The sequence below is a fragment of the Lasioglossum baleicum genome, chromosome 7, assembly GCF_051020765.1.
Source record: "Lasioglossum baleicum chromosome 7, iyLasBale1, whole genome shotgun sequence".
NCBI lineage: Eukaryota > Metazoa > Arthropoda > Insecta > Hymenoptera > Halictidae > Lasioglossum > Lasioglossum baleicum.
This window is the reverse complement of record NC_134935.1, coordinates 5,178,340-5,202,133: the sequence shown is the minus strand read 5'-3', so window position 1 is coordinate 5,202,133 and position 23,794 is coordinate 5,178,340. Positions and strand designations below refer to the sequence as shown.

At 37.1% G+C, this 23,794-nt stretch overlaps 5 protein-coding genes across 9 annotated transcripts; 2 read left to right on the top strand and 3 right to left on the bottom strand.

Annotated features, from left to right (window-relative positions):
* Positions 1–388: 388 nt before the first annotated feature.
* LOC143210889 (uncharacterized) lies at positions 389–2,318 on the bottom strand. The gene is made up of 2 exons (XM_076428151.1): positions 930–2,318; positions 389–657 (listed from the first exon to the last, which is right to left on the bottom strand). The coding sequence occupies exons 1-2, from the start codon at positions 1,363–1,365 to the stop codon at positions 389–391; spliced, it is 705 nt and encodes a 234-aa protein (XP_076284266.1). The 5' UTR covers positions 1,366–2,318.
* On the top strand, positions 1,516–8,979 carry LOC143210884 (uncharacterized). Of its 4 annotated transcripts, XM_076428136.1 has the most exons (10): positions 1,516–1,644; positions 1,728–1,858; positions 4,723–4,853; positions 4,925–4,984; positions 5,178–5,227; positions 5,303–5,350; positions 5,434–5,529; positions 5,629–5,684; positions 5,863–6,908; positions 6,995–8,979. In XM_076428136.1, the coding sequence occupies exons 1-10, from the start codon at positions 1,641–1,643 to the stop codon at positions 7,716–7,718; spliced, it is 2,346 nt and encodes a 781-aa protein (XP_076284251.1). In that variant the 5' UTR covers positions 1,516–1,640; the 3' UTR covers positions 7,719–8,979. The 4 variants fall into 4 exon arrangements, with proteins under 4 accessions (XP_076284251.1, XP_076284250.1, XP_076284252.1 ...); XM_076428135.1 differs by having other exon boundaries at positions 5,178–5,350; XM_076428137.1 differs by lacking the exons at positions 1,516–1,644; positions 1,728–1,858 and adding an exon at positions 2,158–2,287 and having other exon boundaries at positions 5,178–5,350.
* On the bottom strand, positions 8,972–16,710 carry LOC143210883 (general transcription factor 3C polypeptide 3). 2 transcript variants are annotated; one of them, XM_076428134.1, is made up of 12 exons: positions 16,458–16,710; positions 12,581–12,755; positions 12,348–12,505; positions 12,019–12,287; positions 11,624–11,935; positions 11,255–11,561; positions 11,055–11,184; positions 10,718–10,975; positions 10,402–10,590; positions 10,007–10,324; positions 9,616–9,858; positions 8,972–9,541 (listed from the first exon to the last, which is right to left on the bottom strand). In XM_076428134.1, the coding sequence occupies exons 2-12, from the start codon at positions 12,740–12,742 to the stop codon at positions 9,185–9,187; spliced, it is 2,703 nt and encodes a 900-aa protein (XP_076284249.1). In that variant the 5' UTR covers positions 12,743–12,755; positions 16,458–16,710; the 3' UTR covers positions 8,972–9,184. The 2 variants fall into 2 exon arrangements, with proteins under 2 accessions (XP_076284249.1, XP_076284248.1); XM_076428133.1 differs by lacking the exons at positions 8,972–9,541; positions 9,616–9,858; positions 10,007–10,324; ... (6 more) ...; positions 12,348–12,505; positions 12,581–12,755 and adding exons at positions 12,762–13,207; positions 13,284–15,120; positions 15,185–15,374; positions 15,447–15,912.
* S1p (membrane-bound transcription factor site-1 protease) lies at positions 16,573–22,481 on the top strand. The gene is made up of 14 exons (XM_076428129.1): positions 16,573–17,064; positions 17,367–17,905; positions 17,989–18,120; positions 18,185–18,394; positions 18,472–18,656; positions 18,729–19,026; positions 19,101–19,252; positions 19,446–19,726; positions 19,802–19,913; positions 19,978–20,236; positions 20,395–20,669; positions 20,750–21,027; positions 21,106–21,382; positions 21,464–22,481. Exons 2-14 carry the CDS (start codon positions 17,381–17,383, stop codon positions 21,828–21,830), a joined length of 3,351 nt encoding a protein of 1,116 aa, XP_076284244.1. The 5' UTR covers positions 16,573–17,064; positions 17,367–17,380; the 3' UTR covers positions 21,831–22,481.
* On the bottom strand, positions 22,463–23,775 carry LOC143210888 (replication termination factor 2). The gene is made up of 3 exons (XM_076428150.1): positions 23,529–23,775; positions 23,015–23,398; positions 22,463–22,937 (listed from the first exon to the last, which is right to left on the bottom strand). The coding sequence occupies exons 1-3, from the start codon at positions 23,595–23,597 to the stop codon at positions 22,536–22,538; spliced, it is 855 nt and encodes a 284-aa protein (XP_076284265.1). The 5' UTR covers positions 23,598–23,775; the 3' UTR covers positions 22,463–22,535.
* Between the last annotated feature and the right edge of the window lie 19 nt (positions 23,776–23,794).

The following is a 23,794-nucleotide window of genomic DNA, read 5'->3' as shown; positions in this document are numbered from 1 at the left end:
GTATGTGTTCACATTTATTTCGTTCATTTATTATTACACAGACTATAGGGCATGTTACGCATGTTATGTATATTTGTTACTTAATACGTATAACACGTTCAAAAGTGTTGTCGGCGATAATGCTTGAATTTTTATACAATATACTTCACGATTATGCAGTAAATAAGTTTATCGCGATGTTAATGTACGATAATGTATTTTAAATATAGAACGCAGAAATAATAGAAGCACACTGCAGACTTTAAAAAAAAAGAAGTTCTTAAAAAATGACTCATGCTTTGGTTTAATTTATAATATAAATCGTTAAGTTTATATAGGTCGAGAGGGTGAATTCTATTTACAATAATGACACGTAATCTTTAGCTAAAGAGAAATCAGTCGTTTCGTATCACTTCGTTCCGATGATGGATTCAACGCTAAAAGAGATGGTTGATTTCTTCTCTAAACAAGATCCACTAGTTGCTGTAGAAATGTTGCTGAGATCTGTCACGGCGGAAGCGAAATTATTGAAGTTCTTCTTAATTTTCCGCTGCTCTGGAACATTTTCGAACCAAGGAATCGCGGAATACGTAGACGGAAAGGACTCTAATTTCTTGGAATTTTCAGAGTCTTGCTGGTTGTGCGACAAACCATTCAACAAGGGTGCGTCTGCGGTAACTGAAATAAAGAATATGTTCGCACTTTATAAAAGTATTACAATATTTTCATACGTGTGTAATTCTTTGTGCGATATTGACCACAAGTATTGAACACAGCTGAGGCCACGCGAACGTTACTTCTACGATTTCATGTAAACTTCCATATGAGCGTTTTACGTGCGCTTCAGCGCCAATACAAGGAAGAGAAAGTGAAACGGAGAGGGGTACCCACAATACAGCATGATCAAATTTTGCGACTTATTTAATTTCTATATTCGTATAAATACTAACATGCTGTGGGTAAACCATGAATAGTCTTCAATCCATAAAACCCTTGCGTTACGCTGATGCTGGTTTGCGTGAAGTGTAATTGATGACGCTGAAAGTTCTTTGTCCTGCGACAAACAGGACTCTGATCAGGCTTCAACAAGTACGGCGAAGCGGAAGTATCCACGGGTGTATGGCAGACAGTCGACACATTGTCACCGAAATAATTCCCTTGGGCCTGTTGTTGTCTTCTGAGGGCGACCTGCGCTGCCATCACCCGTTGTCTTTCAACCACGAGCAAACAACAAGGACAACGGCAATCCTTCCACGCGCACGACCGTTTGTGGCCCTTTAGACCTGAAATCACACCGTGGTTCCGGCATCTCGCGCACTTTGGACTCCTCAGACGTTGTTCCATGCTGGAATTCACTTGGCTGGAACTGCTGATCCCCGTTTTCATCTTAAATTCTTGTACAGCACCCCTTCGGTAATGTTCTAAATTTTACAATGTCCACGAAGCTGTCTATCAATAATTAATCTTTCCAGTTCATTTTAGCGCACTTGTTAAGCCACTTCACTGAAATACGAGATCCTTAATTTTGAATGGAAACTATACAATGAGCTGGATATAAGGATCTCACGGAGTCACCAGGTTCACCAAGAAACTTCGCACCCTTTCGAAATCGCTCCCGAATTCTTGCACACTGCCTGGACGAAGCGTGCTCTATGCACTGAATGAGTTATATACTTAGAGGAATCTTTTTCCTGCGGCGAAGGGGGTGTTCCTTCATCTCCTCCTACCAATTCAAAATGTATTTTTAGAGAAGAAACACGCTGGGATTGGCTCCGAACGCGAAGAAACGACGCCACCCTCGCAGACGAGGAGCCAATCGAGGATAACCGGGCTCTCGGTGTTCTTGTTTCCACGGTGTTGTATCACCCTCGAGAAAAAGGTGAAGATCTTCGTTAAGCGAGCGATTTCTTTGATCGCCGTCCCCCGCGACGGGGACGTATCGATCTTCCGCAAGGCGGATCCGACATGTATACGCACAGAGAGTTGTTTGGACGTAAAAGGGCGAGATTCATCAAACTCGATGCCTCACGAGGAAACGGAGTACTTGCTGGTACCGATAAAAAGCTCGCGAATTTATTACTTCAATGGATTCTGCAAATTCTGTAAAGCTTCGTTATACATATATTAACGTGAACATTTTGGCGTTCTTTATCGTGAATTATATTATTATTATTCTAGATCACGTATCCAGGTAGTCGATCGGCGAAGCGTTATGCTAGTGCGGCCATTGAAATCTTTTCGATTCTTTCGTTCCGAAGCGTTTAGTAGGACAAAGTCCGCGAAGAGAAAATAATGCAACGGGCCGAAGGTAGATTTCCTTCGTGGCGTTTCCGTGGAAGAGTAACATAAACCGGACGCTTCCTCTCCGAGTATATAGATTTTCAGGCAAAACAAGGGTAGAACGTAGCGCACGGCGGGCCGCGGCACTTAAGAGCCGGCCTTCCGAAAGAACACTCATACGTTAAGAAAACATACTCGAAACTAATATTAACTGTGCGTTGGCAACATCCGAGCGGATCGTATTAACGAGCTCTAAGAGCAAGATCACAGAAAGAATGCCATGTGGCCGCAGCTGGCGGTGTGTACCGTTGTTAGTCCAACCAGACTCTGTCTTCTATTTTTGCAGTACGCAATAGAACGGAAAGGGTGTAGAGATTGCACTACACCGATACTTGGATAATATACTATATTCTTAGTCGAACGGGTTCGGACAGCGATCCCGAGATGCTCTCAGCCTAAATCTGAAATTCTGCTTCTTCAAACGTCGCGAAATTCTAAGCCCCGTATTCTTATACGTTATTCTTTTAACTATAGGATTTTAATTGCTATAATCACTATGGCAAATTTTATTTTTCCAGTTTTTCTATTTGTATATTAATACGGTAGCAATTAATTAAAATTCTGTGTGCAACCCTTGATGAAGTGCTCGATTAAAATACGATGATTTATGCTGGGAAGATTTACATATTCACGCGCATTATGTTAACAACTTTTTAACATGTGAATTCGAAAGTGTTGACGGGTTTAGTAGGGTAGACGGGCAGAGTTTCCGACAGGCACTCGATTAATTATATTTTTGCCGCCCTTGCGCTTGATTTATGAAACGATCGTTAACAACCGCAAATGAATTTCTGTTCTTCGGAGAAACATCGACCGTTAGACGACACATTTCCTGACGAACGACGAAAGAAAGAATAATCAGGGAAGTTTAAATTTACATTCAGCTGGTAAGCACGCGTGAAACGCACCGAGGAATTCGCCCTAATGAGCGTGGAACGAAGGGGTGTCATTGTAGATGTCCCCTCCCCCTTCGCCCATCGACGGAGACAGCTCTGCTCGAGGGTGTTGTCAGAACGGCAAATATGTTGACAGGTCATTCAACATCTTTCTACCGCTGGCAGCAGCGGATCCGTTGAGGATGCGTGACCAAGCCGATGTTGCACCTCTGAAGAATATCTCTGGCTAAAATTGGCCCTTCTCTTCGATTTTTCCCGCAAAAATGACTCGCCGATTATTAATAACTAGACTGCGGATCTTTATCTATATAATAAATACAAAATAAAAAATGTTTGTATTGATTGCAAGACACAGGAGCCAACACTGGTGGCCTTAAATCTTTTTAATATGTACCTCCATTGTTTTAAATTGTACGTACCCATTTTTGTCATAAATACATAAAATCCGCAGTCTATTAATAACAGCGGTCACGTCGAGTTATGACCTAATACCAGCCCTGACAAAGAGTGTTCAGTTGTCACATTTTCGACATTTGATTCTACGCGTTAAATAAAAGCAAATATTTCTTAGGAACTCGTTCCAATTCGCGAAATGTTGCCATGCTTTATACGTCCTCCGCGTTGCCAGACCGATTTCGCGAGTACTGTAACATTTGTCAATTGCACGCGGATTTTAATAAATGTTCTTGACAGGCGGCCGACTCTATAAATAATTATTTGTTAACAAGAGTAACGCAATTTCGGGAGAAGCGAGCCGAAATAAGCGGCGCGGCGGTTCCGTCGAAACCGACAGCTTTGACATTTGCGTATCGTGACACTTTGCATTTGTTCGTAGCCGAAAAACTGTTCGCATCACTGGAAAACCGCGGTATATATGTAAAATTCATAAATCCGCGTCTTGACAGCTCCGACTTCCGGCCGATACTCGCGTTCAAGCCCCACCGGCCGTTTCTCGAATGCGAGCCGGTGAAGAAGATCGGCGCGTCCCTGCCTTCGATGTTGCAAACATGTTATATAACACGAGATTCAAACGATAAATCAAACCGGCGAAACATCGCGGGCAGGACAACGAACACCGAAACTAACCCCCGGGAAATTTCAGAGAATAATCTTGACGAGTTGTCCGCGACATGTAATGCAATCGTACAGAAGGGCCAGAGTACAAAGAGCCGCGAGGAAGTATTCTTCATTTACTGCCGCTACTTCGTTCGTCCGAGGTATAAATACGAGCGTAAAGAAGCGTGTGTTCGCGTAGCAATACTTCGGTTTAGTTGCCGATACTTAAATGGCCGGTGTAAAGAAGAAAGAACTCGCTGGAAAGATCTTTTTTCTAACTGGAGTGAAATAATAGTTTGACATTCTTCCTCTTATTCTATTCATTTTTGTCATAGCTACATAAAATCCGCTGTCAATTAGTTCTCAAAAACAAAAAGGAAGGGAGCGTCATATCTTTTTACTGGTGATGCAACGTGTTGATACGGTATTAACATTTCTTACATGTTACAAGGCTGGTAACCAGCCAGTAACCGAGTACACTGCGATGCCCCACTGTACAGGCAACTTTGCATGGTACTTGAGCAAGTTTCTCACGGGTTTCACGGGCATGCTCTTCTTTTACGTGTGCTTCCTGAAAGAAAAGTAAGTCTCTCCCGACGCGGATTATATCGGCACAAACAGAATAGATAAGAAAAATGTTTTACGAATTGCAGGGAATACAGTTGCCTGTGCAAAGCGAGAATGCGAGAGTTCGCTCGTGACAAAGGAGAAAAGTGAGTCACGTTGGTCATACGTGCGAGATTTCTCCGAGGATTTTCTTGAAATTCGTTGTCACTAAAGAAATATTATTCATCTCGTTAAATATGCATTGAAATCGTAACATTGCCACGAGATCCTAAAGAATATCGCGCATCGTATGGCCAGCGATATAATGCGCATGGCGTAATCAAAAGTTCTAATACTCAGTACTAATCCCTGCACTTTAGACAACCAGACTGGTGCGAATGTGAGGCAGGGTAAGCGAGAACGATATTTTTCGATATTTACGATGCAATTAAATATCAATGTTAATAGTATGATGTCTCTGATAGAAGGCAGACCAAGGTTTATGCTTGTGGTTGCCGAAAACCTATCGGCATGTAAGTATATCATTTTTTGAAGAGGTTTTTTTATATTTAATTATTTCATTGTCTCTTAATAATTGATTTTTAATGGTGTTTAGGGTACGCAGAAATGAGAGAATGGTTTCTCGAGAACGACCCAGCGATCTCGGAGACTGCACTTGCGCTAGGAAAAAATCCTCCTAAAAATGACAATGGTAATTTCGACTTCTCCAGCGAATCGCTGTAAGTCTTGCCATCGTGAGTCCCTTTAATCATGCCACAGATCAGTGACGCTCCGGTCGTTTTAATTGCAGTTGTGTCGCCGGAAAATTGTACCTGCTGTGTAACATTGCTTAATAAGAAGAGCAAGGTATATATTTAATAATTTCCGCGTCAAATGCAATACAACTTCAGCTTAAAATATACCGATAAGTAATCCACTAGTTTCTAACGATACTCATTTTTTTGACAGTCAAGATAATGTATATTGTATTCTAAAAATACGTTATATTTAATTCTTCATGTGTTTGAATTCCTTGTTAAATCAGCTTGCAGAATCAACGACCAGTGTGAGAAGAAAACGATTGCGCCAACATTGTCATTTCCGCCATTGCAGTGGCATCGTTAGCGCCGAAAAGCTTCTGAAGAAAAGAAGAAAACGTTCTTGCGTCCACATGCATGTTTCCCAAGACAGTATTACCGACTTCTGGAAGTTTTGTATTAAAAACATGAACGATGATTCGCGGAATCGTACAGATGATATAAAAAATGAAGATACAACTATCGTAGACGAACATAAAGATAAAATTCGGAAGAATTGCCGATGCAACGTATTAAGTAAAAACGTGAAATCCATTAAAACAGAAACAAATTTAGAAGATGCTCTACAAGAAAATAGCAAATGTGCAAACGAAATGCCTTCGAAGCCGTGTACAGACAAAGTAGATGCGAAAGAGGAAGTATCGATTGACTCTTCATGCAATAATGTTATTAATAAGGTGAAAAACTATAATCTTAGTTGTACATCGAAGCAGGTTTCCACTCAAGATATTACAGACTCGCAAACTGTTAATAAAATCTGTGATGGTACTATGAAATGCGAAGTAAGAACAGCGTCCGACGAAGAATTGATCAAAGTGATCGATTCGAATAAATACGATTGCTCTCCGAAAGAAAGTAGGAAAGGATCGCAAAGCGAAAGCAGTTTCACCGACACACTTCTAACAGATAATTGCATGGATTTGATTCTGTACCGCGAATTGCGGGAGAAACGTGCTCCTAAAACTAACAAGAAGACAGTACCGGTCCGTCTAAAATCTAGCAGAAGCATCGAATCAAAGTTGAGCCTTAAAGCGCGAAATATTAAGTTGCAAAAATATTCGGACGTCGATAACAAAACTCGAAAAAATTGTTTTGTCAAGGAAAACAATCAACCTAGCCTGGAATATTCCGCGATAAATCGTTCTTCGACTTCGGGGTCACAGAAAGAAGGTATTCGCGACGAATTTGAAACTAGATCTACTTATTCCGACGCGTGTCCAGCGAGTAAAGAAAATCAGAAGAACTTTCGTGGGAATTGTCCTTGCGATCCGAAGTTAGTTATGGATTTTTTTTTATAAATGTTTCATTCTGTAGTTTCGGAGCAGTCTGAGTTTTAATAATCATATTTCATCGTTTCAGAAGTCGCGATCGTACGCAATCGTCCTTCAATCCTAAAATCTCGCAGCAACGCTGCAAAACATTCTGCGAGAATTCGCAGAGGCAAACGAGCAATTTCTCCGGCGACAATGCTAAGTTAAAAAGGATCATCGATACCATGTTCGATCGGAAGTCTACTTTGGTGAGCGAGAAGTGTTTCGCGAAATGTAAGATGTCGTTCCCGCAGAACAAGAAGAAAGTAACGGCGAATACAATCAAGGATCAGAAGTACGAGGACTCTACGGACAGTTCTTCCACTGTTTCTTCCGCGAGCTCCGACAGCGAAGATCGAATCGCTTTCCGGAGTCCTTACAAGTCGACGATGCATGATCAATGTACTCACGATCGCTCTTCTCCGACGGATCTATCCTGGAGAAGGTGTCCGTCCTGCACGGTGCTGTTCGAACACTCGGCGTGCCACAAACGGGAGCCAATTTCCAACGTCAACAAGTGGAGAAGAAGAGACCAAAGAAGACGAGGGAGCCCGACATCAACTTCTTCGACGTCTTTCGTCTCCCCGCCGGTTTGCAGAGAAGATTGCATATTCAATAGAAATAATGTTGATCGGAGCATGCGTATCCTATTCAGAAAAAGTAATCAAAACCGATCGTTCAGGGAATCCACACTTTACGAACAGGGCACGAAAAATAGAATGATGTACACAGATGATCGTCGCGTAACGTGGGGCTTCAAGCGCGCTTATTAATGATTGTTGAGCGAGTCGGAAGAGAATGAGTAGCTTCATCAGCGACGAAGAGATACAAAAGTCGCGCGAGCCAATGATCAAGATTTGATATAAGCGATGAATGATGACTCTTCATCTTTTGCTTTGCTATCGCAACAAGTGGATAATTGGTGAAGTTATATATTCAACACGAAATAAGATTAAGCAATCTTGTATTATTTTAAGATTTTGAAAAGTTGGAACGCAAGAATCGTTGTCGTCGCGATTGTGAAAAAACAGAGCGCCGAAACGTGGACCCTTTGATTGCAAATTTAACGGTGGCAACCGCGAGGAACAACAGTAACGAGTGGTCGTAATTGGCAGGTACAGAGTTAGCAGTGAAACGCCGTGAATAAATTGGACGTACAGGGATGACGCGTCCCGTTGGACGTGCGTTGGAAAATCTGAAACTCGATTAATACGCGTCGTGTCCGTAGGTGAAGAGTCTATAAGTAGAATCTTCGGCGGACACGGACGTCAGTCATATTCATATATTATATTCTGAGCCGGTAGACGAAACCTTCCTTTACGCTAACGAGATATACGCGGCGGTTAACACTATGCATACATCATGCGCCGCCACGGTATACATCTTCGACGAAAATTTCAGCTACAATTTACTCGATGAAAAAACGACCGGTCCCGAAGATGTCCAGCACCCAGCTGTTCTTTTAGTTAATAGATCATATATATGTATATGTTTGATAACGGTGTACTTTATTAACGTTCTGATGTGCATTTATTTTTACTGAATTTTTCAGGATCCCAATAAACTTCTTAATACCACCACTGTCGGTTTCATAAAAATGGGATTGGGTTTTTTAATTAACAATGGCAACAACGAAAACGTTTGTCAGTGCACCGGTGTTTGTATGACAGCAAAGCTTCCTCCCCCCCTCTCCCGGTATGCTCTCGTCTTAATCTACTCGAGAATCTCTCTGAATGGCAGGCTTTGTAAAGGAAACGTCGCAGCTGCGTCCCTCTTGCCTCATATTTTGCACGCATTCCGATGAAATAAAACGAGACTAGTAAGGGTGTCGAGTTCAACCGAGAAGAAATATTTCGAAACGGGATGTTAAATGAGCGAACTGTCCGACTGTCACTCCGCCTAGTACCCAGTTTCTTAGCACTTAACGAAAATATGAGCCAAAATGGCTCAACATATTTTTGGTGCCCATGTTACAAATAGACTTAGCGTAACACCACACTCTTTGCAAACGATTACAAAACTATACTTTCTGGTATGTACCGTTTAATCTTCGGAGAAAATACATTACAATATTTATTTACAGATAAGTTGCTCCATTCAAGTATAAAGTTTTTCATTATTCGTGTGTCGACCGACGTTTCACTTTCTAACAATGGTAAATGTTGATATATACAGTTTTCTTTCAAAATTAACATTTCTAAAAAATGTATTAAAAACACATTACAAAAAGTAATGGCTTCTACACCAATGTTATGCTGGAGAGATATTCCTCATCTGGAATCAGTTTCCTTTCATTGAAACAAGCTTCGATCCATTCACTTTTGACAATTATTGCACGTCTCTGTAATTCATCGTTTAGCGAACTCTTCAATTCAGAACTGACAGGACTCTCATCAATGAATATGTGCGTCACAGAATCGTCAAGGGTTTCTTTAACAGTTCCACTCAAAAAACGAAATACGTATTTAGACGAATCTGATAAGTTATTGAAATATCCCACTATGTTTCTAAATATGGAATAAGGTGAAATTCCGTGGTCGAACAACTCTTTATCTAACTCGTTCATTTGTACAAGATCCAGCTCCATAATCTTCGCCTGTAACATAATGTTATGTTACATTGTCAATTTTATTCATTAAATCTGTAGGATTAAATGGGAAAAAATAATACCTCTTCTTCAGCTTTCTCTAACGAACGTGTTAAACTTTCTTCGGTTGCATTTACTAGGAAATTGTCGTAATAATCGTCGTAATTCTCTGCCAACCGACGTTTCGTCGATTCACGGCAACTTATTAAATCCCAAGGAAGAAAGTCCCTTAACGAATACCAATTTTCTTCTTTGATAACGCGCTTAAACCAATCCAATGTTACCACATCGTATATTTTCTTCTGTATAATATCCTTCGCCCTTGCCTAAAGTGTAAAGTTGCCTAATGTATCACTGACAATCTTATAAAAATATATTATTGAAATATTGGGTTGGCAAATAAGTTCGTTCGGTTTTTGTGATTTATTCCAATGTAAAAAACCGAACGAATTTATTTGCCAACCCAATACTTACCGTCTTGACGTTACCAACAATGACACAGTAATTTTCATTCAACGGGTTCTGTACAACTTTTGCTCTGTGTTGCACCAGAATTTCTTCAATGCGTTCTTTGGCCAATTCGTCGTCTCCATTTATCACACAGATCTCTTTACCATCGAAAAGTCGTGTCAAGCAAACTGGTGTACTTTCATATATATTAATCATTGTTGGTTTGTTATCATACGTGCGAAGACGTTGCTTCGATGTCCTGCGTACTTTCACTTCAATGTGTTCTTCTATGTCATCGTGGTCTACATCTCGTTTCGTTAGCTTCTGAACGTATCGCGAATCCTAATTACCAATCAAATTTACTGTACATAGGCAATTTATCTTCCAGTAGAAAATGTTAATTTTTAGAATACACATACTTTAACGATTGATAACAGTTCTACAGTGGTGCACACGTTATACCACGGTTTGTCAGTTCTCACGCTTGTGACTCTTGGGAATCTTAAACTATATCCTGTTGGATAGTCGTTACTTCTTGTCATCTCCGATGCCCTCACTGTAATAATTATAGAATCCTCGGGTGACATCCATAATCCTGGTTTATCCAGCTGGAAAACATTGAAGTTAAGATATTATTCAGTAAATAGAGTCGCCATCTTAAGACTTGTCTCTCACTTTACTTGTCCAACTTGCTTACTAATTATATTTAAAAATATGTATACCATGTAAGCTTACCCTAGGCGGAATCACATTTGCTGGGCATTCATTTTTCCATTTTCCATCAAACTTATTCCAAAGATCTCTTAACGTATCCATAGAAAACCCATTGCTTACTGATACAACTGACAGAAACTTTGTCGGATTTTCGCCTGGAACGTCCGGTGGTGTAGCTACACCCACCAGAAAACTTTTTATCAAATTCATGAATCTTCCCTCTCCATAGTATCCACCGAGAATAATCAAATCGACGTCCGTCACCAGATTATCAGAATACTACAATAGCATATTGCAAGATAAGGAAATGTACGACGGTAATACGAATATATGTATACGAATATATAGCAAACACTACCTCTGCTTTTATTTTATAACAACCGCTACCATCACGCACATTTGGTTTATATTTAATATCACATCTTTTTACTACCAGTCCTTCTTCTTTGTTTTTCATACTTTCGTTGAACAACTGGCATAAGCTTTCACTTTCGACAAAATATGTGAATTATTATTAAATAGTTTTTTCTTAAAATATATTTTAAGCTTGAATTATACCTTTTCGAAATTTTATTGATTTCACACAACATAAGAGAACCTTCTTCTTCGTTGAACGCACTCTTTAAAGTTTCCAGTCTTTTCTCGTACGTTTCATTATTAAGCAAAGTATCATTGTACATAATGATATCAAATGCAATAAAGCATGGCTGGTGGTGGCTGCTATCTGATAACTTTTTAACATCGAAATTCATCGCTTTCGAACCAAGCAACTTCTTTTCTTTATGCCAACCCATTAATTCACCGTCTAAGATGATCGATTTACAATTGGGATTTAAAAGTCGACTAAATACACTGCTCATAAAACCTAAAATAACGAGATTCATTTATACTTATGATTATACAAACTACAATATCTGTTAACTATACCTGAAGAACTAGTTTCTCCATAACCAGGATTATTTGTAATCTCGTATCCTTGTCTTGTAAAATATTTATATCTGCCATCTTTCATGTGTATCTGAGATCGTTCGCCATCATATTTATATTGCACAAAATATTGTTCACCTTTCAGAAACAGTTTCTTCGTATCCTCGATTTTACATTTCTCTAGCAGCATGGGTTTAAAGTGAGAGAATACTTCGATATCATGATGATACCTCAACCGAGTATAGAATAATGTATCGCAGACGTAATGTAAATTTGATACATCGATTACTGAATTTGCATCTGGATGAATAACTAAAAAAATATATATAAAAGACACTTTATAGAGACCATTGTAATACATAGAATGTAGATAATCCTAATATGAAAAAATGAACCTTCCAGTATTTTCTTTCCTCTGGTACCAAGTTTCAAATCTTTAAGAATTATACGTGTTATCCATTTAAACTCTAACGCATTGATTTTTCCTAATAATATCTTAAATGTTTCATCCTTCTGCTTCAGAATTTCGTTGTTTGATATGTTGTCGAGAAATGCATTAATTTGTTGTATAGTAAGGCCTGAAGCTTCACGTTTCAAGCGATTCTGCAAAGTTCGGTAAGCAATCTCTGCAAAATCGCGCCCTACTTTTCCCGTTCTTGGAACTCTAAAAGGAAATCGAGTTGTCATTAACTTCATTTCACAATATTAAAACAAAAATACGCACTTGTATTCTAGAAGTGTTTTCGCATCCTTACTACTTTTACCCAAGCAAAATACACGAATATATAGATTGGCAAGAGATTTTTCCTTCAAATTGGAAGGTCCGCGTATTCGTTCCAGATGAGGTAAAATCAATCTGAATATGGGGAAAGGTGAAACATCCTAATGACAAACAAAGTTATAAAAATAACATTCATATATTATTAGAAGAATCTAATTAAAAGCTGCACAGTATACCGCATTAGGATCTTGTGTTCTCAATTCGCAACCAACACGACGACATTCCTGGATGAACTTTTCTAAGATGTCAGTTTTCTTAGCGACAGGTGTCTTGGTAACTTTTTCCAAAACATTGCATAGATCTTTAAACTTAATTTTCTCTTCCAAGGTGGCACTCATGTTGTTTATTTATCTAAAGAAACAATAATAACAGATGGAACCAAATATAGCATTGTCAAAAAAGGAACAAGGTATATATAATATGTATACAATGAAATCCAAATATCGAAAATAGGAAAGTACCAATACATTTATTTACAATTGTAACAATTCATCGTACATTTCAGATTCTAATGTTCTTAAACTAAATTGTGATGTAATTTTCAAGATACATTCTCGCTAATAAATAATTCTCCGATTGTAAATAAATAAGATGTAGATTGAAAGCAGCTTCTTGTTTTAGGTCTAAAAGGTGTGGGTGTTTCTGTACTAAATCTCCGGGCTGTTCGTTAAGTACTGATTTGTAAAAATGCACAGCTGCTGGTAATAAACCGATTTGATGAAACGCGCGGCCCATGTTGTAGTATGTTTCTTGTTTTCCGTCTTCGCCTCGTAGCTGACAGTATTTCCTCAAAAAAGCAACACCTAAAATGAAATAACATAACTTTTAATATAATAAAAATGTATAGTAACTAACAAGATTAAACGAATCTGTAATTACCTTGAATTACAAGTTGATTCTTCTTCGCAGATGATTTCTGGCACGCCATTTGGAATAAAGTTATACCTATAAGCAATGCTAATAACGCGCTGGGAGCTACTTTAAAAAGAGAAATGTAATCGTTGAAAGCGTATTTGTACGTTGCCGAAACGAGACAATTGTTCGCGTGCATTACATGTACATAGGAAAATACATCTTCTCTTCCGAGAAGACGCATGATAAACCTGTTATGTCTGGAATCTTGGGCTTTTTGAACTATAATGTTCAGTAGATTCCAAGAGTTTGGCGTTTGACTAATGCGTAGCAAATTTCGCACAATATTGTATCCATGATAAGAATCGTTGTTATAAATACAGGCCAACGAGCATAGAAACATTATATGCGCGTTTCTCTTCTCGAATTTCTTCGACGTTAATGCACTCAAACAAATTCTTTGTAATAGACCGTATCTCTTTAATTTACAAGCCAATTTACACATTTGCAAAAGCAAAAAGAATTCACTCTTCTCGCTAAGTTCCGTAGAGTTGAGGAACATGGGAGCATTTTCTTCTTCAAATTTTTCACCGCGTGACAGCCGATTGAGCTTCAAGGAATCTATACGGCGTTGTACAGAGTATGGTCTTGTTATCGCACTTATCTCAACTTTGTTTCTTATATGAATGCAATGCCTAGAGAAGAGCAGCATGGCGGATCGAAAATATTCATCGTACCTCTTCACTTTGTAAAGAATTAATGTTCTTCTGTAAATTACTTGAGGATCTAAAGAATTAGACTCATAATCCTGATCGAGTATGTCTATCGCTTTGTTATATTGACCTTTCAATTGATACAGCTTAGCTAAAGCTATTTTTGCACCTAAATGTTGAGGTGATAATTTCGTCACAATTTCATACGATTTTATCGCTTTCTTTAGTTCTTTACAACCAACCCAGCATTCTGCATGTCGTAACCAAACTGCGGCTAAACTATAATTAGCACTATTTACTAATGGATCTAGTAATAGTAAGGCACGTCCAAATTCTTTCTTCCCCATTAAAGTTTCGGCTATGTCTAAAAAGAGATCTCCAGAGATCTCCGGGCTTTCGTGCAAGTAGAATTTAACTAAAAGCCTCTCTACTAGTTTAATTTGGTTCAATTCAATTAGTGTTATCAGGAACTTTGCTTTTAAATCAACAGCGACACTGTCTGGCATTCCGTAGCTTTCTATTTCACTTATTCTCAGGTTGTCGAATTCGTCTTTTTTCTCGTTTCCAGATTTTTTCACTGCTACAGCGGAACTGTCATCGTTACCATTTTTATATTTCACCCAAATAGTTGTGTAAGCAGTCAAGATATGTAAACATCTCTTAAACTTTTTAAGCGATATCAATATTTCAGTCATGATATTAACTTCTTCTAAAGTAATGAAGCTGGGACACTTGGAAAAGATATTTTCCATCGCTTCCAATGCTTGTTCATTATTATTCTCCTCCATATAACGCTTAGCTAACATTTTTGCATACTTAATTACATTTTCGCCATCTTCAGGCTCCAACTGATGAACCAATTTTGAGAATCCTCTTAAATATGCCTTTTTATCTCCATACCTTTCTAGAAGTTCTGCTCGTGTTTCGTACAAGTTTACATCTTTCGGGCTCCCTTGAATCGCCTTATTATAGCATGTTATAGCTTGTTTAATGTCTCCGCTTTCCAGGGACAGATTTGCCAGTCTCACCCATTGATCGGAATCTTTCGGACTGAGATGAGCTGCTATTAATGAAAATTGTAATGACCTTTCAGGCTGATCTGTTTCATATATCATCGCCAATGTTTGAAATGGTTCTGGAGCGCTTGGCACCTGTCTGAAGAGAAGTCAAAATGTTTACATTGTTCAATGGTACTTTTCGTTTTACAATGAACACTTGCCTAATTATTTCCATACATATTTGAGCAGCTAGTCCTGCATCTCCTCTAGCAAATCTTAAATTCGCTTCGCCCATTAGTCCTTGTAGAGCTGGCGGAAGTGTCCTTTTTTTCTTTCTGTAACGTCCTCTTGCTCCTCTTCGCTGATTAACTTTATTCATTCCAAAATCATCGTTGTCATTCTCACATCTATGCATAAAGACATCAATTGTTGTGTGTTTCGCATGAAAAAACATACATAATTACTAGTGTTTGTACTACCTAGCAGGATCTGTTTCTACAGTCTCCGAATCGATATCTCGGTCCATTCTCAATGAATATTCAGAAAACGTTAGTTCTCCGTTCAAAAATTGTTTTGTTAATTGGTCTTCTTCGTCAGCTGTCATCAATATATCTTGATCTTCTGTGTCTGTAGCAATATCCATGGCAGTACTACTTTGTTCGATATAAGTATCCGATATAATGTCTTGCGTTATATCCTGAATCTCCAAAGCTTTAGCTTCAACAAATTCTGTCATATCCACATTCATATTGCTAAGAGCATTTTCATCCAATTCTTCGATAATCACCGTTGCTATTGTGTTCCCTTCGTCGAGTGTCATATTATTTTTCTGGCTCGACGACGATAAGTTAATTTCAATTTCTGGTTGTTCCTCCATATCGGTATGCACAGTAGACTCCATGATAATGGAGTCAATCTTTCACTTATTATTCACAATAGAGAACACTACAAGTCGTTATAAACGTTGCAATATAAATATGTAAGGAATAAAATGGAAATAAAATTGTATTTCTTATAAATAGACTGTGGATCTTTATGCATTTATCAAAAAATTAGTTGGGTGAAATATAAAATGGTAATGGATTAGAAAAATTCAAGAATATTGTAACATTGTTTTTAACGTAACAAAATCAAATCTATTTTTCTTTTATTCCTGCTTCCGACAATCAATGCGGAATATTTTTATTTTGCATAAAGATCCGCAGTCTACTTATAAAAGTTGATTTAAAGAAAAGTACAGCATCAGGAGACCTAAATAAATAATATTATGATATGTAAACAGCCATATGGTTATGTGTTTGGTTCACATGTATTACTTAAACAGAAACTTGATAGACATGCATTCACGATTAATATTAAAAATTTCATATTTCAAACCATTAAGCTTATATGAATTTTATCACATACTCATTCTTTATAATTTACAAGCAGATATAAAATATGCATTTATTTACATTATGTAAATAGAGGTTATATTATTAATTGTTTACCTTCGTTGTTGTACTTAAATTTGGAAAATGTACTTCTGTGTAAACAACCGCTCCTTTCTGAAATGAATCTTTGCAACGCACGAAGCACGATTAACGCATTATAATTGTTTACATCGGTAGACAGATAATGTAAATAAGTAAAATGATTCTGATACTGTGAATTGACATCACTAATACAATATATGTATATACACATACATATACTGTGCAATACTGTGTAACGCAGTGAAGTTCTGTAAACAGTGTGATACGGCAGTGCATTATGATTTATTTGTTCGTCGTACTCGAGCGTAATTTATTCGCGAGAAACTATATTGGTCACACTTCAAAGAAGTGAGGAATGTGATGAAAATATTGAAGGAAAATGCGTATTTTGAACAGCTCGACTTTTCAATCAAGGCAAACCTTTATTTTAAGAACTTTGAGGTTATGACATCGAAAACAAGATTCTGACAATAAAAAATTATCCCAAAGACCCTTTACAGTTTTCGTAAAAAGTTAACTATTCGGAAGGATATGAAACCACTGTTTCATTAAATATTCAGAGGAGAGAAGCATGATAACGAATAATACTGTTTCATAAATTATGCCTTTCTACTATTTACATGTAAGTTTTGTAAGCTATATAGACAAGTTCGCATAAACTAAATTAACAATGATTTATTAATAGACTGCGGATCTTAATGCAAAATGAAAATTGTCTGCATCGATTGCGAGAAATAGAAATCAAATTCAATTTTTCCAATTTTCCAACAATTTTGAATTTCATCTACTCAATGCATAAAGATCCGCAGTCTATTTATTAAAATGTATGTATAAGAAAAATATATTACACACACATCTGAGAATAAATAAATAACTAACAATCATGTTTTCCAATCAGTGTTAACAGTATTGCATATTTTTCAGCTGATAATAATAGTATGAAGCCACTTAGATGCTGGCTATATATCCCTTTATTATTACTGCTTGGTATCGGAACTAAAATATCGAACAATCAAGTGAATTGTTCTGACAAGTATAATAACTCTATAAGCTCCGACATTTCGAACACTATCAAATCATTGTGTCGTGACAATGACCCAGAACAAATAAAGGTCCACTTTGCTAGCAGAATCGTCAAGAACGAATACATTGTTGCATTTAAAGGCTACTACAAACCACACGCACGCAAAAATTATATAAGAGCTACATTAAACTCATCTGGCATTCACAACTGGAAAATTTTATTTCGTGACAATTTGGCGAGCAATTTTCCAAGCGATTTTGATGTAGTACTTCTGGAGGAAACAGATAAATACAATGGTCTCGATGCTTTAACCGATCATCCTCTTATCAGGAGGGTAACACCTCAGAGACTTGTTCGCAGAAGTTTAAAATTTGTGAACGCATCGGAAGATGCTGATTTCCCAGAGTATAAAAATTTTAGAAGAAAAATCAATAATTACGTGAGCCTTTCGATTCGAATTTAATTATATTTTACATTGCAGAGATGTATTTATAAATATATTAATTTGTATGGTTTTTTTAGAATAACCAATTTTGGCAATCAACCAATCGGCACACGTCGCGTAGATTATTAAGAGCTATACCAAGACAGATTACAAGCATACTTCAAGCTGACGCTTTATGGGGAATGGGAGTTACAGGAAATGGTGTTAAGGTAGATAATGCAATTCATATAATGCAAATAATGCAGATAATGCATCCATAATAATTATTAATAGGTAGCGATATTTGATACCGGACTAGCAGCTAGTCACCCACATTTTAAAAAGATCAAAGAGCGTTCTAATTGGACAAATGAAAAGACGTTAGAAGATGGTTTGGGTCACGGGACATTCGTAGCTGGAGTTATTGCATCTTCTTGCATTGATTGCCTTGGCTTTGCACCGGATGCTGAACTGCATATTTTTCGCGTTTTCACTAATACTCAGGTATTTGTATTATTATTAGAGGCGTGTGAGAACCCAGAAAATGTTCTCTGGAATATTAAACTTGTTGCTATTTATAGGTATCATATACTTCATGGTTCTTGGACGCATTCAATTATGCTATTCTCACAAAAGTCACAGTACTGAATCTTAGCATTGGAGGACCAGACTTTATGGATCATCCATTTGTTGATAAAGTATGGGAACTGACAGCAAATGGTGTGATCATGGTCTCCGCAATTGGTAACGATGGACCTCTATATGGGTAACTATAATAATCATTTTCTTCGATTAGAAAACGCAAAATTATATATTGAACATCATTTATTTAATATAGGACGTTAAACAATCCCGCGGATCAAATGGATGTGATTGGAGTAGGCGGAATCAATTGGGAGGATCAAATAGCAAGATTTTCATCGCGGGGAATGACAACATGGGAATTACCATCAGGATATGGAAGAGTGAAACCTGATTTAGTTACATATGGATCAGGAGTACGAGGATCTGCGTTACAAACTGGTTGCAGAACGTTATCTGGAACTTCAGTCGCCAGTCCTGTGGTTGCTGGTGCTGTGGCATTGCTCGCTAGTGGATTCGTCCAGAAAGAAGGGTCCCAAACGATTAAACAAAGAGTAATTATCAATTTTTAAGGAAAATATATATTTCTGAGCAAAATTAAACACGAGCATTTTCTGTGTTATAAAAGGTTACACCTGCGAGCATGAAACAAGCATTACTTGGATCTGCGCGCCGACTACCTGGAGTAGGAATGTTTGAACAAGGTGCAGGTAAATTGGATTTATTACGAGCGTTTCATTTTCTTCGATCCTACACACCGATTGCTACTTTAAGTCCAAGGTAATTAATTTCTTATACTGTGAAATGTATTACTGTACCGAAGAGCAACATTGTAAGCATTTTCTAATTGAACTCTTATCTTATAACATGAGAAATGTATTGAAAAATTCAGTGACACTTAGAACTGCCAACAATGTTACTCTGCAATATAGTGTAACACCTGAATAATATAGAACTTGTGGTATATTTTTAGTTACATAGATCTGACCGAGTGTCAGTATATGTGGCCATACTGTACACAAGCTGTATATCACACTGGAATGCCAACGATTGTAAATATAACTATAATAAACGGCTTGGGAGTATCTGGTCATGTAGAAAATATTGTATGGCATCCCTACACTGGTAATGGCAATGGAGAACGGATTGACGTGTCAGTAACTCATAGCGATGTTCTTTGGCCATGGTCAGGTTGGTTAGCGATTGCGATAACAGTACCATTCTCTGCCCGTGACTGGCAAGGCATAGCGCAAGGTTAAAAGTATTCTAATCACTTACATTTCGACTATGAAAAGATACAATTTTTGTAATATTCTATTACCGACACAGGTCACGTAGTAGTTACAATTGAATCACCACCAAGCGACGGAGAAGAAACACCGAGACAATCTAAAATCGAATTACCTTTGAAAGCAAAAGTTATTCCTACACCACCAAGACAGTAAGTATACAGACTTTCAAAAATGTATAATGTAATTATCAAAGTAATAACATTTGTCTATTAGTAAACGAATTTTATGGGATCAATATCATAACTTGCGTTATCCTCCTGGATACTTTCCACGAGACGATCTACGTGCAAAGAATGATCCCCTAGACTGGAATGGTGACCATATCCATACCAATTTCAAAGATATGTACCAACATTTACGAAATGCTGGATATTATTTAGAAGTACTTGGTGCTCCGTTCACCTGTTTCAATGCTAAAAACTATGGTACTTTGCTTATCGTGGATGCCGAGGAAGAATTCTTTCCAGAAGAAGTATTTACATTACACAATGCATACAGTAATATTTGTTGCGCGATATATGGGGTGTTCACGCTATTACTTATTTATTATTATTTAGTGTCTAGCTAGTAATAGTGTAAACACCTTGTATATGTATATCAAATCATGTTAACGAACAATATTGCTTTCAGGTCGCCAAATTAAAAAGAGATGTGGAAGAAGAGGGTCTCTCTGTAATTGTATTCGCAGACTGGTATAACGTCACTGTCATGAGAAAGGTAAAGTTTTATGATGAAAACACTCGGCAGTGGTGGATACCAGACACAGGAGGCGCAAACATACCAGCCCTAAATGATTTATTATATCCTAATTGGGGCATAGCGTTTGGAGATCAAGTACGTAATGGGCAATTCACTCTCGGTCAACATCCTCCTGTAACGTTCGCGTCTGGTACCACGATTACACGGTACGTCAATTATTTGTAAAATATAGATTGGTTGAAAAATTGTTATATAAGATTGATATATTTCTGTTTCGGTTATTAAGATTTCCAAAGGATGGAATCATTATCTACGTAGAATTACACGATCAGGGTCAAGAACTTTTAATAGAATCAGAATCTAGATCTACAATGTCTGTGCCAATTCTTGGACTTTTCCAAACAAGTGGCTATAAGGGCGTCGAAAAGGTATACAAAGATAATGATGACGTAATAGCAGACGAAGAAAATATAGACAAAAGTAAGGCGAAAGATCAAATAGTACCAGGCAGAATTGTAGTGTACGGAGACTCAAACTGCATCGACGATAGTCATTTACAAAAACGTATGTATCTAGAACAACACTAAAAACTGTATGAATAATTTTATAAATTTAATTCATACACATGTTATGCCTTTTTAGCTTGTTTCTGGATGCTCGATGCTATATTGGAGTATACAACAACAGGCCATGTTGCCACGGTTTTCACTGATGAAAGCCGGACCAAAGCGAAAATTCTAGAGAAACCTGCGACTCTAGACAACAGCGAACTGCCACAACGTATGGAGGGTAGTCACTTAAGACGTCATAGTAAAGTATTACTACCTGAAAGCACTAATGCTGGCCACATCCGACCACTTCCATCTTGTCCTACCATCACTCTTGCTATTCCAAAACCATTAAACGAATCTATTCCCATGTGAGTTTGTTAAATTTTGTATTCAACTATTGCAACATTAATAGCGACATTAGCAATAATATAGCATAAATTTGATTTCAGAAATCTTTACAAACCGCAAAAGTTACTATCTGTAGGGGATACGATAGTTGCGGTAAATCCAGTTTTACAAGACACAAGCCCCTTATGGCTTAGAAGGCGAGTTGGTGCAAACATTCCTACAATACACCATGCAGAACAGAATAATATTATCGATGAGTTAGAACAAAGTGATGAAAATAATAGTGAACTATTTACAAGTAAGTGGAGTTACATTGCAGGAATAATTATCGTAGGGAGTATTATTCTATATTTATTAAACCAGTGGAATTGCTTAATATCAAAAAGGCATTCTCGAAGAAAACGAACAGTCAGTAGATTACGCAGAGTTATTCAAACAATTTCTGTGCGTCGAGTGCCTCAAATGTGATTTTGTATTTGAGAAATGTCAACCAGTGCAAGATAACATTCGATTATCTGCGGTAAACGCTTAGAAAATAAAACAAACTATGTTACGTGCCTTTAAACATACAGTACTCAACGTAAATTTTACAAATTATATAACTTATTTTGATAAATTTTACGTGTCATTAATTCATTCTGAATATAATTCATATTTCTGTTAACAACTTACAAATGTCTATAATGCTATGTTATTTTTTCGTTTAGTCGCTTCTATACAGTTAAGCCAAAAAATATAAATTCACCATAAATGAATATACAGAAATACATTAAATAAAATAAATTTATACTTCCAATAAATCGTAAGAATATAGTTTTGGATTTAGCATTAATAGAAATTTACATGTTTATATGTACATCTCGATGAATACTTTAATCATTAAATTTATGATCAACACACATTTGCTTGTACTAAATAAGTATACATACATAAAAACTGTAATATAAGTTGATTTTTTACTATTATTGACATGTGATATATACATACTTATTATGCTTTATTATACATAGCTATAACACTAATTATTTAATTTTGTTACTATCTAGTAAGATAGATTATAAGAACAACTGAGAAAACAATAGAAATAATAAGACCATACGTTTTACATATATGAAACTGATTTATTTAATGATGGGAAAAATTAAGTTTTCTTACATTGAAATTATCAAAGTTTCAATTATAGAATGGATTATACGTAATCCAGTGTGCTCTATCTTGTTCTGCTGCAGATTTGTGACTGGTAAAGAGACTTTTAAAAACTTCCGTTGCTTTCGGGTCCTTAGCGACGCTGTAGTTATCTTTCACTTTCTTATATGCCGGATCTTCTGCTTCGCTTCTGTTATTGTTTATCTTAATATTAGCAACTTTATCTTCCTTCTTTATTTTTTTCTTTGGTACTTCATCTTGTTTAGCATCTTGAGTTTCGCTACTTTCAGTACATTTCTGTTTCTTTGATTTCTTTTGCATAATCTTCCGGTTTGCTACATTCTCCTCCATTTTTTTAAGATCATCACCCTCTGCATTTATAATAACGATATCTGTTTCACAGAATGGTTGTTGACATTGGTGACATACCTACAAAAAGAAAACCTTTTAGTACATCAGATATACTTTTTCTATAATCATATTTTATATTTAATGTTATTACTTACGGTACTCTTAATTTCTTTAAGCGCACGTTCGCTCATCACACAACCGCACGACCATAAGAAACAAAATTTGTATTTGCCATTCATTTCTAATCCAATAACTGGACAAATATATGGACTTTTGCCTCCATCTGTATAACAATCTCCTTTCTCAGCTTTATTAGCTTCAAACGCTGAATTTGCAGTTAAATTTAAACTTTTTATGTCTTTCAAAGTTTTAATATGTTGCGCCGATTCTGGGAGTGTGCTTCTATCGAGAAGACCTTCTAAGACGGACTCTTTGCTATATAAGCGACCTAAACTGCAACCAACCACTGGTGATTGCAGGGGTAGTTGTTTTATCGTGCAATGTCGCCATTTGAATGCAAGTTCTGCCTCTTTATCTTTCTATAAACGAATCGAAAAATAAATTTATTGCGAACTAATAAGATTATTAAATATCATATCAGTATTAAGGTGTAATATTATAAACATTATAAGTTTGTGTACAAGACACAAAGTAAACTATAAGAATTACCTGCTCTGGCTTCTTTTTAACTCTAACTAGCTCGTCTCTACGAGGAATAGTTCCACCGTCACAACCCATGATAAGTATCGATAAAAACTTATTGGAATCTAAGAATATTTACGTCAAACGTTGTTATAGGCTACAATGACTGACAACTGCTGACAACTGACCACAAATCACAACTTCAACGACTTCAACTGACTTCAACTGACAACCTTCGCATCCAATTGACGCACAGTATACTAGACACTAGACGCGAAACACCAACGTCTTTA